We start from the raw sequence: 11,677 nt of genomic DNA, 5'->3' as shown, positions 1-11,677 counted from the left end.
CCCGCCAGGAAGGAAGCCCCTCACCCAGGTATGTGATGCCAGTCACGTCGGCAGAGGGAGCAGGTTTCCCCCTCCCTCAGGGATGTATCCAGCTCAGGTTACACAAAGAGATGGCATAAAGGCATGTATCATCCCAATCACAATTGTCACAGAGCAGAGTTTTTGCGGGAGAAACAAAGGTGGCTTCCTGCCACATGCTCCAGGGTGAGTACAGCCAGTCCTCAGACTTATGACACAAGTGGTTCCTGAAAACCAAGTCTTAAGTCGAAACATTGCAACTCAGAACCAAGTTTCTCATAAGAAACAATGTTGTAAATGGGAGATTGATTCCAGAACCAAGGCCTGATATATTTTTACTAAAAATAACCCAGAATTTTGTATTCGATCAGTTACTGATGAGTAATATAGCTACATTCATGTATTTATATTGAAAATAGCAATCATATTGATTTCGAAGGACTTCTCTGAGGTGACTTTGCTGGACTTGTTGAAGGACTCTTGGCTGGAGTCTTCTCAGGAGTCTTGGCTGCAGGTTATTCTGGAGTCTTGTCTGCTTTCTTAAAGAAAGTGTCCAAGGACATTTGGACAGATGTTCTCCAGGCAGATGAGCTACACAGCGAACTTGTTCGCTGGCGCAGCGTCGCATCAGACCAAGCATTGGAAAGTCAAAACTGACATCAGAAAGTTGAAACAGGGTGTCCACTTATAACCGTTGTAAGTGCGAAATGTTGTAAGTCGAGGACTGCCTGTATTTAACCTCTTGGAGTAGCCCCCACAGGACAAATGGCTTTGGCACTAGCGGGGAAGCTTCAGTATTGCCCATGGGAGATGACAACCTGCTGCGTTTGACCCACAGGATGCAATCATACCTTCTCCACCCTTCCACCGAAGAGGCAGGATTTGTCACACGCTGCACCTCCTTTACCCCTGCTATTGCATTTGACCAAGAAAAGAGACTCTGCTCCCCTGCCACAGGTTCATCCAAAAGGGCAGGGTCCTCGCTGCACAGCAGGTCATGGGTGTAATGCCTCGAGTGTGACCAGCTCCTGCCCCTGAGGGTTAGAAACAACACCTGGATCGTGGTGAATCCTCTGGCAAGGGAAGGGGTTGGAAAATCACAGACACATCAGCCCTGGGAGGGGTTCTGGGCCCTGGTCTGTTCCCATTGCACAGCTCTGGAGAGGCACTTCTTCTCCTCCTGGGAGCACTGACTGCTTTCAGAGAAGGATGGAGATGGCACAAGGTCCAAGGCAAAGATCATCTCACAGGTTCCCCCAACACCTACGCTGGCCTCTGCCTGGGGGGTTTCCTTTTAACCCCTCCCCCTCGTCAAATTTGGGGGCCAGCCTCTGCATCCTTTGGGCTGTGCAGTGGCCTGCAAGGGCTGAACGATAGGTGAACCATGGTTGCAATCCTCAAGTATGAGTCCTCTTGCCTGGATGCAGACACTGGTGGGTGCTGAGCAGGTAGACATCCCCAAACCCTTCCTGCACTTCTGGGAGCATCCATGATTTTGCCAGAAGTGGATGCACTGGTGCTGGGCCAGTTCTGAGAAGTGCGGGAAGCTCTTCCCATACTTCGAGCACCAATGTGGCTTTTATTCTGTGTGGCTGAGCTGATGCCAGGACTGGTGAGAGAATTGGGGGAAGCTCTTCCCCCACTCCGAGCTCTGATGTGGCTTCTGCCCTGCCACATCAGTGGATGAGCCGGTGTTTGGTCAGACTGGAGGACAGGTTGAAGGTGTGAAGGACTCCTCCGCTTTATCTGGCCTCAGGCCTGAGACCTCCCCTCTCCCTCCTTGTGGTGCAGAGGCCCTTTGTCTCAGTTCCCTGCCAGGCCCATTTGGTGATGCTGGGCCTTACGCCTGGGGATGGTGATGTCTTTTAAAGATTGGTCTGTCTCAGCTGGGTTTAAATATTGCCTGATTCTGGCTGGAGCCAAGCGATGAGGTCAGAAAAGGTATTTAAGGGTCAGATCACCTGGTCTAGGTGGGCACTGCCTCTAGAGAGGCATCTTTGGAAACACAAAGTGAAGCATGGGCCTCCAGAATCCCCTGGACGTATATGTAAGTAGCTTACCTTAAATTTAGCCAGTAAATTAGAGTTATGTATCCTTAGGCACCTATCAATATGGCCAACAAGCCCATTCTATGTTGCGCAAGTTGGTCTTCTTTCAACATATTCTTGTTTTGTATTCCTCTCCCCCTCTTTGAGCAAAAAAGCTATCTGTCATGCCACGCCTTGCTGTAACCCCTGATGACACCAAGACTTGCCTGTTTAGCCCCTTTGCTCGGCTGGCTAAGGAGGGAATGGCTTTTCTACTTTCCTCCTGTGCAGGAGGCTACTAGTGAACGCCTCAGGCTAAAAGAAGCACCCCAAAATATCACGGTGGGCTAAACACCCCTCAGGTCAACAGGGTCTGTGCAACCTGGGTGGCACAGAGCCCTAACGAAGACCAGGGCCTGGGTGGTGGCAGCGGTTATCCCAAGCTTGCGGGTGTTCTTCAGGAAGGGACCTGATCGGACGTAAGCACCCCAGGGGAGGCACCTGAAGCATGGTTTTGGTCAAACACAGGAAGGCAGGCGGCTCATTTTAGGAGCGCCCCCTACTGGCCCGCCCCAGGTCTTCCCTTGATTTGGGCACCGATGTGGCTTCTAACCTCTGTGGACAAGCCGGTGCCAAATCAGGTCACAGGATTGGGTGGAGCTTTTCCCATTCGTCTCAGCCCTCACTCTTTTGTGTGAACAACCTGGTCCTGGACCATATGCCCCAGGACTCCTTTTACCAGAGACCAACAAGGATTGACACAGCTGACTTGGTATCAACTGAATTTTATTAGTAACCCCTAGGCTTATTACAAGATAATTATCCTTGCAATACGACTGGGCAAGCGGTTCCTTAGACATTACATCACTGACCTTCAGTGGTACCGGCCTCAGATCCTCTGCTGGGTGTGTGGGATGTTACTTGATGGATTCCTTGTTACTCAAAGCCAGAAGTCCAAGGATGCTCCAGCCTCCCCATGGTGGAAACACACACACACACACACACACACACACACACACACACACACACAGTCTCTTTGTTTGTCCACTACTTTTGTAACTTTCTCATCTCAAACTGCCCAATCCTCGAGTTTCTTACCTCACCTTGTTAGATAGGTACTGCAATTCTGTTCTGGTCTTGGTTTTCTTTCCTCCTAGGGAAACTACTGTACTTGGTTAGCCCACTGTACCAATCACAGCACTCAGTTTTCCCAGTGAGGCATTCCATACAATTTAATTGCTTAGATCCAGGAAGGCCTAAGGTTACACTAAGAGCCTGAGCATAACTCAGTTTGCCCACTAGAGACGAGGGGGAAAAACTGGTTAAGCTCTGTCCACACTATGAGCAATGTGGCCTCGCCCCTGTGTGGATGAGCTGGTGTTTGGTCAGATAGGAGGATCGGGTAAATCTCTTCCCACACTCCAAGCACTGATGTGGCTTCTCCCCTGTGTGGGTGCGCTTGTGTTTGATCAGGGTGGAGGACAGGTTGAACCTCTTCCCACACTCTGAGCACCGATGTGGCTTCTCCCCTGTGTGAATAAGCTGGTGCCGGGCCAGGTCGGAGAACTGTCTGAACCTCTTCCCACACTCTGAGCACCGATGTGGCTTCTCCCCTGTGTGGATAAGCTGGTGCCGGGCCAGGTCAAAGAACTGTCTGAAGCTCTTCCCACACTCGGAGCACTGATGTGGCTTCTCCCCTGTGTGGATGAGGCGGTGTTTGGTCAGGTCGGAGGATCGGGTGAAGCTCTTCCCACACTCTGAGCACTGATGTGGCTTCTCCCCGGTGTGGGTGCACTGGTGTTGGGTCAGGGTGGAGGACAGGTTGAACCTCTTCCCACACTCTAAGCATTGATGTGGCTTCTCCCCTGTGTGGGTGCGCTGGTGTTTGGTCAGGTAGGAGGACAGCTTGAACCTCTTCCCACACTCTGAGCACTGATGTGGCTTCTCCCCTGTGTGGATGAGGCAGTGTTTGGTCAGGTCGGAGGATCGGGTGAAGCTCTTCCCACACTCTGAGCACTGATGTGGCTTCTCCCCGGTGTGGGTGCGCTGGTGTTGGGTCAGGGTGGAGGACAGATTGAACCTCTTCCCACACTCTAAGCACTGATGTGGCTTCTCCCCTCTGTGGATGAGCTGGTGTTGGGTCAGGTTGGAGAATCGTGTGAAGCTCTTCCCACACTGTGAGCACCGATGTGGCTTCTCTTGTGTGTGAATATACCGGTGCTGGGCCAGGTCGGAGAGCTGTCTGAAGCTCTTCCCACACTCTGAGCACTGGTGTGGCTTCTCCTCTGTATGGATGAGGCGGTGTTTGGTCAGGTAGAAGGACAGGTGGAAGCTCTTCCCACACTCTGAGCACTGATCTGGCTTCTCCCCGGTGTGGATGAGTTGGTGTCGGGTCAGGTTGGAGAATCGGGTGAAGCTCTTCCCACACTTGAAGCATATGTGGAGCTTCCCCCCACTTTGCCTTACCTTGTGAAGAGCCAGGAGTGATGGGCAGTCAAGGGTTTTCCTGACTTCAGCGCAGGGTTGGGCTCTGCCCCAGTGAATACAGTGAGCTCCTGCTTTCCTCTGAGGCCCTCCCCACTGCCTTGGTTTGGATGCAGTGCCTCTTTCCAGTGGCTCTTTACATCTCTCAGCTCCATAAATTCTTCCCTGCATCCAGGGCCATTTCTGGGATCTGCCCCGTCTTCACTCCCACACCCAACTGGAGACGGTACCTGGTTCACTGCTACATTCACTGTCTGCTTTTGGGGCCTCTCTGTGCTCTTGTGCCAGTGCTCTTTCTTGGGTCTCAGGGGGTTCATGTCATGTACACTCCCCGGAGAAGTCCATGATGGCTCCAGGTCTGCAGGCCCCTCCGCAGGAGTCTGCTCCTCGGCTCTGCTCAGCAGCCAGGCACCTCCTGCACAGGGAACAGAAACTCTAGATTGGCCCCTACTCTGCTGGCAAGGGGCAAACACTGCTATTTGACACTCAGGGCCTCAGGAGATGAAACACAAAGGGGGAAATTCTGGTGCAAAACACAGGGGATCCACTTCCCCCCACAACCTGAAAGCTTCTGAATCCCACCCATGCCATGGAGCCATGTCATGCAGCCTGAGACCAGGATGAAACACTTCTGGGTTCCAGGTCAGCCTGATCAGGAGAAGCCAGGGACAGACTCGGCTTCTTTTTTCTCCAACACTGACAGCTACACAGAGCCTCTGCACACCATGCTGTTTTTCCATGGGGGACTACAAATCCCATCATGCCCTGAAAGAAGGTAGTAGAGACATATAGCTGCCTTGGGCTGGGGAATGAACTCAGACTGTTGAGCAAAGATGGAAATTGAAGATCATGGTATCCCAGGGAAACCAGATCTGTGCCGAAAAATCAAGACAGCAAAATCATTGTCCATCTGCCATTAGAGGGAGAAGAAGGGAACAGCCGCTTGTCTCCACATGGTTGAATTTCTGAGAGTGAGAACAACATCTGCCTGGACACATTACAGGGCAATGTGCCGTGTCTGAGGTCAGCGCCCTGCAAGGGCAGCACAGGGCAGGGCTGCAGTCCCCAGGCCCCCCTGACACTCTGGGCATGGAGCATTTCTGAGAGCGGAGTGGGCTGCAGGGGACAGACAACTCACCCAGCAGCAGCTCCTCTGACATTGAGATTTTTCCACAGGCCTCATCGTCACAGACCCAGAGCTCCACCTGTCCTTGCTGCATGCTGCTGATTAAGGCAGGTGTAGGACCTCGATATCCTGTTTGGAGCAGTGGTTAAGGAGGGTTAGTGACTGCATACTGGATGCAGAATAACCAACCAGGATTTGGGGAATGAACTCAAGGTTTTTTCTGGAGCCTTGATGGACAAGGGAGGATGGGTATTTAGGAAACATAAGGCACTGTAGGAGACCCTCCAACACTGACGACTCGTGTTCATCTTGAAGTCCACTATGACTCCGAGATCCCTTTCCATTTCTGTGCTGCTGAGAGGGTCACTCCCCACCCAGTAGATGTGCTGGATATTTTTGCACCCTAGGTGAAGCACTCTGCACTTGTCCTCATTGTACTGCAACCTATTGTGCACTGCCCACTTTTCTAACCTCTCCAGGTCCACCTGCAATTATTCTCTACCCTCCGGGGTGTGCAATTCACCCCACAACTTAGTATTGTCCGCAAACGTGAACAGAGTACACTTCACACCCACATCCAAGTCACTGATGAAGACATTGAAGAGTATAGGTCCAAGGACCAAACCCTGTGGGACCCAGCTACCCACATCCTTCCAAGTCGATACCGACCCGTCTACTATCACTCTCTGGGTGTGACCGCTAAGCCAATTTGCTACCCACACACATACAAAATTTCCAATTTGTCCACATCCTTTCTATAGTGGGGGGCTCAGAACAGGACATAGTCCAGATGTGGCCTCACTTGTGCAACAAGGACACACTGCTGGCTCCTAGTCAGCTTCTTGTCCACTGTCCCCCCAGGTCTTTTTCTGCTGTCTAGCCAGTCACCTCCACCCTGTGCATTTAAACCACCATCCAAAAGTGCATGGGGATGAGACTATTGCAACACAAGGAGATGAATAAAAAACATCAGAGTCCGCACAGCTCCACAGAGAAGCAAGAACCAGAGCCTTACCCAGGGAAACGAGGGCTTGGTAAGTCTTCAGCATCTGGTCCCGGTAAAGCACCTTGTCTTCATCGTCCAGCAGTTCCCACTCCTCCCGCGTGAAATACACTGCCACGGCCTCAAACACCTCCCAGAGCTGTGGGCACAAGCGTTGCACCATCAGTGTCTCCTGGGCCAGCTGCTCCCGGCCCCACGGCCCTGTCTGCAATCACTCGGCACTACAGCTCATTGCAGGCTGAGCCAGGACAGGCAGGGCTGCAACATCCCCCGTTACTCAGCTGACACGCGAGGTGGATGCAGCTGTGGACATGGGAGCTCACGTGTCGGCCTCAGCCCAGCTCATCATGGTCTGTCAGCTCGATCCTATGATGCAGCCGGGTCAGTACTTTTGGAGGCAGGGAGCCCCGTCTCCATGCACTCTCACCAGGCCTTCCTGTGCCAGCACCCCTGGTATCTGCACTTGGGAGGGAACTCCTGCTAATGCCAGCTTGCGCTGTTTGCAGTCTGGCATCACAGGCTTGACACTCTTCGGGTCTCTCTGCCCCCACATTTTTTGCAGCCCCCTGTGGCTTCTCCTGGCTCCACCCCAGCTGTGCTCCCTGCAAATGCACCCAGTGCCCTGCTCACCTCCAGACTCTGCCCCTGCCTTGGAGGCCTGCCCTGCCCCTCCTGCACTGGGCCCGGCTCAGGTGTCAGGGAGCCCCTCTCCTCCAGTCCCCCTGGGCAAGTCCTCTGCAGCTCCAGCTTCACAGGCTCTGCTCCAGCAGGTTTCTGCTCAGCGCTGCTCAGGGTCCCAGCACCTGTGTGTGGGGAAGAGCGCACAGGGCAGCGCTGGGGCTGCTGGCACGGGGAAAGCCCTGCTCGTCTCCTGCACTGGCCTGGGACTAAGGCAGATGGAGGCTTTGATGTGTGGAAGATGGGGGAGAAGGTAGACTCCACATCCCACAGCTCTTGCTAAGGGCACGAGGCTGGAGAAGAGCCCCAGTAACTGTCCCAGTCCGGGGCAGTCATCACAACACCATGTCAGAGCCGGCAGGGACACGGCTCCCTGGGAACAATCTTGAGGGATGTTGGTGCTGTGTCACATCCACAGGCTAAGGGCAGGGGAGAGGAAATGCAAGGTCAGTCCACTCCGGGGCAGGGGAAATACTTCCAGGACCGCTGGGAGAACAAGAGCTGCTGGCCTGTGGGAGCAGTGACTGGGCCAACATGTTCTGGAGAAGATTTCTGCACGGATGGACGGTGCCTCCTGTGGCGGGCCAGTAGGGGGCGCTCCTGCGTCGAGCTGCCCACCTCCCTGTGCCCGCCCACCTTCCAGGCTCCGAGTGCCTCCCTGGGGTGCCTCCCGTCCGGCCGACCCCCTCCCTGGAGCACACCCACTAGCCTGGGGTTCCCGCTGCCACCATCCAAGGCTCTGGACTCACTTCTGGCTCTGCGCACCTTGGAGAACACAGGCCTGATTCTCCAATGGGTGCTAGACCCAATACAAGCACTTGGGAGACTTCCCCAAGTCAGGGGCTTTTTAGGAAGTCTCCCTTAGTCCACAGACCTAAGGGGCCTCCTTGGCATAATTTAGACCCACCCCTCAATAAGTCTCCCACACCAGTCACAAAGGAGAACTTTATTGATTACGGGGGGTAGGGCGGAAACAGGGTAAAAGATAGAACGATATCATAGAAATCTTACAGGAATATCAAAGGAATCCCATAGAGCAAACCAGGGTGGCTGAGGTAGCCGTTTAAACACGCATCTGAGTTACTGAAGCCAAATATCTAATCGGATCTCGAGTAGCTTACTCACTCGCATCGTCCAGAGGTGGTTGGAGTTTCCTCTGGAGGCAGGGCACTCTTGGAGCATTCGGTGATGAGGAGAGAGCCAGGTTCAGATTCACCTGGATGACCGCATGGATAATGGCTCCTTCTTCCTGGCCCGGGCCTTTTTATAATCTTTCTGACCTCAGCAGCCCGGTCCAGTCGAAACTGCCAATACTGGCCACACACCGACCAATCTCCAAAGCATCCCTGGCTACCTGGGCCCGAGCAGGGCCGGGCTTCCCCCCCCCCGCCCAGGTGACCAGAGCATCCACCTCCCAGGCCGCAGGCTTTTGTCATGTAGACAAGGAGTGAGATCCCCGCCCTGAGGGATTCAACAGCAGCATCCCAGGCGGGTGGAGACAGATCTCTGGAGAGGGGCACCGATGGTGGCATTTCTGCCACACTTCCTGCTTCTGGACAGGGTCGAGCCACCACTCCATATCCACTCTTGGGGAAGGGCCTGGCCTGGGGTGCCAGCCCAAGGAGCTTTTGTCTGCTGAGAGCTCCCAGGTCTCCTCGGTTTCAGGGGAATCTGCAGCAGGACAGAGCGCTGGCTTAGCTGTACCCAGACTAGCCGAGGCCACTGGGGAATCTCATTTCCCCGTCCCTGCCCTTTACTGGGCACAGAGGGCTCATGAGGACAAGAGAAAGGGGCAGGGGTGACTGAACGGTGACTGTTGGAACATGAATAAGGTCATTGATCGGTACCAAAGCAGCATGACAAGGCCCAAGACACAGCCTCTCTGTGCTGGGAGTTGCACACATGCAGAGAGATGGATGTCCAGTCCAGCCTGGGAGCTGCCCAGCCGCAGGGATCAGAGCTCGGTCCCAGCCCAGCCACGTGGTTACCAACATTGCAGCCCTGTCCCGGCTGGGCCAGATGATGGAGCCTCTCCCCCTGCGTGCAGCACAGCCACTCCGGCACCCGGACCCATGCCTGGCCCTTACAGCTGGTCCCTCACCTGAGTCCTGGGGGGGCAGGGGCTCCTCTCTGGGGCCAGGAGGTGGCTTGTCCCAAGGCCCTGGGGCTTTCCTCTCTCCTGACTCCTCCACAGGCCTGTCCTCACGATGGGCCTTTGGTTCCCCCAGCCAGGAATCACCAGGGTCCTGCAATACTGCAGTGAACAGCATCTTGTGTGAGGACACCTCCTCGACCTGCACACTCACTGCGACCTGGGGATGAGATCAGTGTGTCACTGGGGAGCTGGGACGTGGGCGAGACGGGGCTGGGAGGGAACATGAACATCCCCCAAGCACACGACCTTCTCGTCCTGCTCCTGCCCCGGCTGAAACCCCTCAGCCAGGGCCACGGCCTCAGTGCAGGTTTCCCCCATGCCCAGCTCTGCATCCCCGGGGCAGCATGGCCAGGAACGGCTCCAGCACCACCAGCTCCAGCACCTGGTCCTTACTGCGGTGCTGGGGCTCCAGCCTGCAAACCTCCCGCGGCCCCTTGGCTGCCAGGGATCGGGGCCCCGGGGCAGTGACTCCAGGTCTGTGGGGTGGGGGTCGTGCCCTGGTGCCAGCTGCGGGGTGTCTGAGGGGATCTTGGCCTGAGGAGGGGCTGCATGGTCTGCATCACCTCCTGCCCTGCATTTCCCTGCACTGGACCCGCTCCTGCAGCTGCAGCTGCAGCTTTGCTGGCCTGGTGCCGGCCATTGTGGGGACGCCCCTGGTCCCAGCCAGGACCACACCGGGGACTTTTTCTGCCCCCGCAACTCCTGCCTGGAGCCCCCCGGTCCTGCTCCTCCAGCTGCAGCAGGGCTGCGACGGGATGGGCCAACCCCCAGCTGCCCTGGGCTCCAGCGCAGCAGGTGCATCTCCCCGGAGAGGCCTCCCCCCGGGCTGGGGCTCTCGCTGCCCTGCCCACCAGCCCCCTGGCCTGAGGGGAAGGGGCCACGCCCAGCGCGGCTTTGACGGGGGACCCTGACCTGCCCCCGCCCCTGGGTCTGCCCCACCGCTCCCCTGGCCTGGCTGTCCCACACAGAGCAGCCTGGGGTGCCTCCCGCCCCTCCTAGGTGGGGGGACTTGACTGCAACCAGAGCCCCCTGCCCCAACCCCGCAACACCAGCCCCGATCCCCCCATGTCCCTCCTACCCCAGCACTCACAGGGGACCCGAGGCATCTACAGGGACACCAGCCCCCACCCCCGCACTGCTCCGTGTCCGGACACAAACACCCCGGGACGGGGTGGGGCGGGGGTGGCAGAGCCTGCTGGACTCAGGAGATAAAAAGTGGCGCCGGTTTAAAAACCTGCGTGAGGGGCACACAGCTCGGGGGGGATCACCATCACCATCACCTACCTCGTCCCCCCCCCCGTGGGTGATCATTGCCACCCGTCTCGCCCACGCGCTGCCCTCCAGGGCGGGATCCGGGCAGGGCCGGGCCCCTGCGGGGGTTTGCCGCCGGGGTGGGCCACGAGGACAGTGGAGGTCTGGGAGCTGCGCGCTCCACGGCTCGGGGCAGAGGTGCCCAGCCGGGGGGGTCCCCGCTCTCCTCATGTCCACCCGGGTCTAGGCCGCAACACGCTCCACAACGGCCCCCCTCCCACGAGTGGCGCGTCCCCCCGGGACACTGCTGTGCCCACAGGCATCCCGATGTCTCCTGCCTCAAGACACGCCCCAGCTGCTCCCGTCAGTGTGGACGTGGGAGCCTGGCACGTGGAGAGGCCGGGGGTCCCTGTCTCTGCCGGCCAGCACTGCGGTCAGCGCCGCTCGGGGACCCTGGCACCAACCGCAGCCACACAGACCTCTGTGTTTGTGTGTGTGTGTGTGTGTGTGTGTGTATGTGTGTGTGTGTGTGTGTGTGTATGTGCGTGGTGGAGGGTGGGAGTGGTGTGTGTATGGTTGGTGTGTGTGTGTCTGTGTACGTATGGTGGGGGTGAAGGTGTGTATGGTGGGTGCGTGTATGTGTATGGTGGGGGTGGGGGGTGTGCATGGTGGGATGCGGGGGTGGGTGAGTGTGTATCCTAGAATCAAAGGGCCGGATGGGACCTGCAAGATCATCAAGTCCGGTCCCCTGTGTGGCAGGCCAGTAGGGGGCGCTCCTGTGTTGAGCCGCCCACCTCCCTGCGCCCGCCCACCGTCCAGGCTCCGAGTGCCCCCCTGGGGTGCCTCCCGTCCGGCCGACCCCTTCCCTGGAGCACACCCGCTAGCCTGGGGTCCCGCTGCCACCGTCCCAGGCTCTGGACTCACTTCTGGCTCTG

General features: G+C 56.8%; 1 protein-coding gene across 1 annotated transcript; it reads right to left on the bottom strand.

Annotated features, from left to right (window-relative positions):
- Nucleotides 1-2,814: 2,814 nt before the first annotated feature.
- On the bottom strand, nt 2,815-6,809 carry LOC132250718 (zinc finger protein 501-like). Its single transcript, XM_059727810.1, has 3 exons — nt 6,671-6,809; nt 5,668-5,784; nt 2,815-4,944 (listed from the first exon to the last, which is right to left on the bottom strand). The coding sequence occupies exon 3, from the start codon at nt 4,698-4,700 to the stop codon at nt 3,384-3,386; it is 1,317 nt and encodes a 438-aa protein (XP_059583793.1). The 5' UTR covers nt 4,701-4,944; nt 5,668-5,784; nt 6,671-6,809; the 3' UTR covers nt 2,815-3,383.
- Nucleotides 6,810-11,677: the final 4,868 nt, after the last annotated feature.

This window comes from Alligator mississippiensis, chromosome 1 (assembly GCF_030867095.1).
Source record: "Alligator mississippiensis isolate rAllMis1 chromosome 1, rAllMis1, whole genome shotgun sequence".
In the NCBI taxonomy this organism is placed as follows: Eukaryota; Metazoa; Chordata; order Crocodylia; family Alligatoridae; genus Alligator; species Alligator mississippiensis.
The sequence above is the reverse complement of the archived record's forward strand: the minus strand, read 5'-3'. Positions and strand labels throughout refer to the sequence as shown.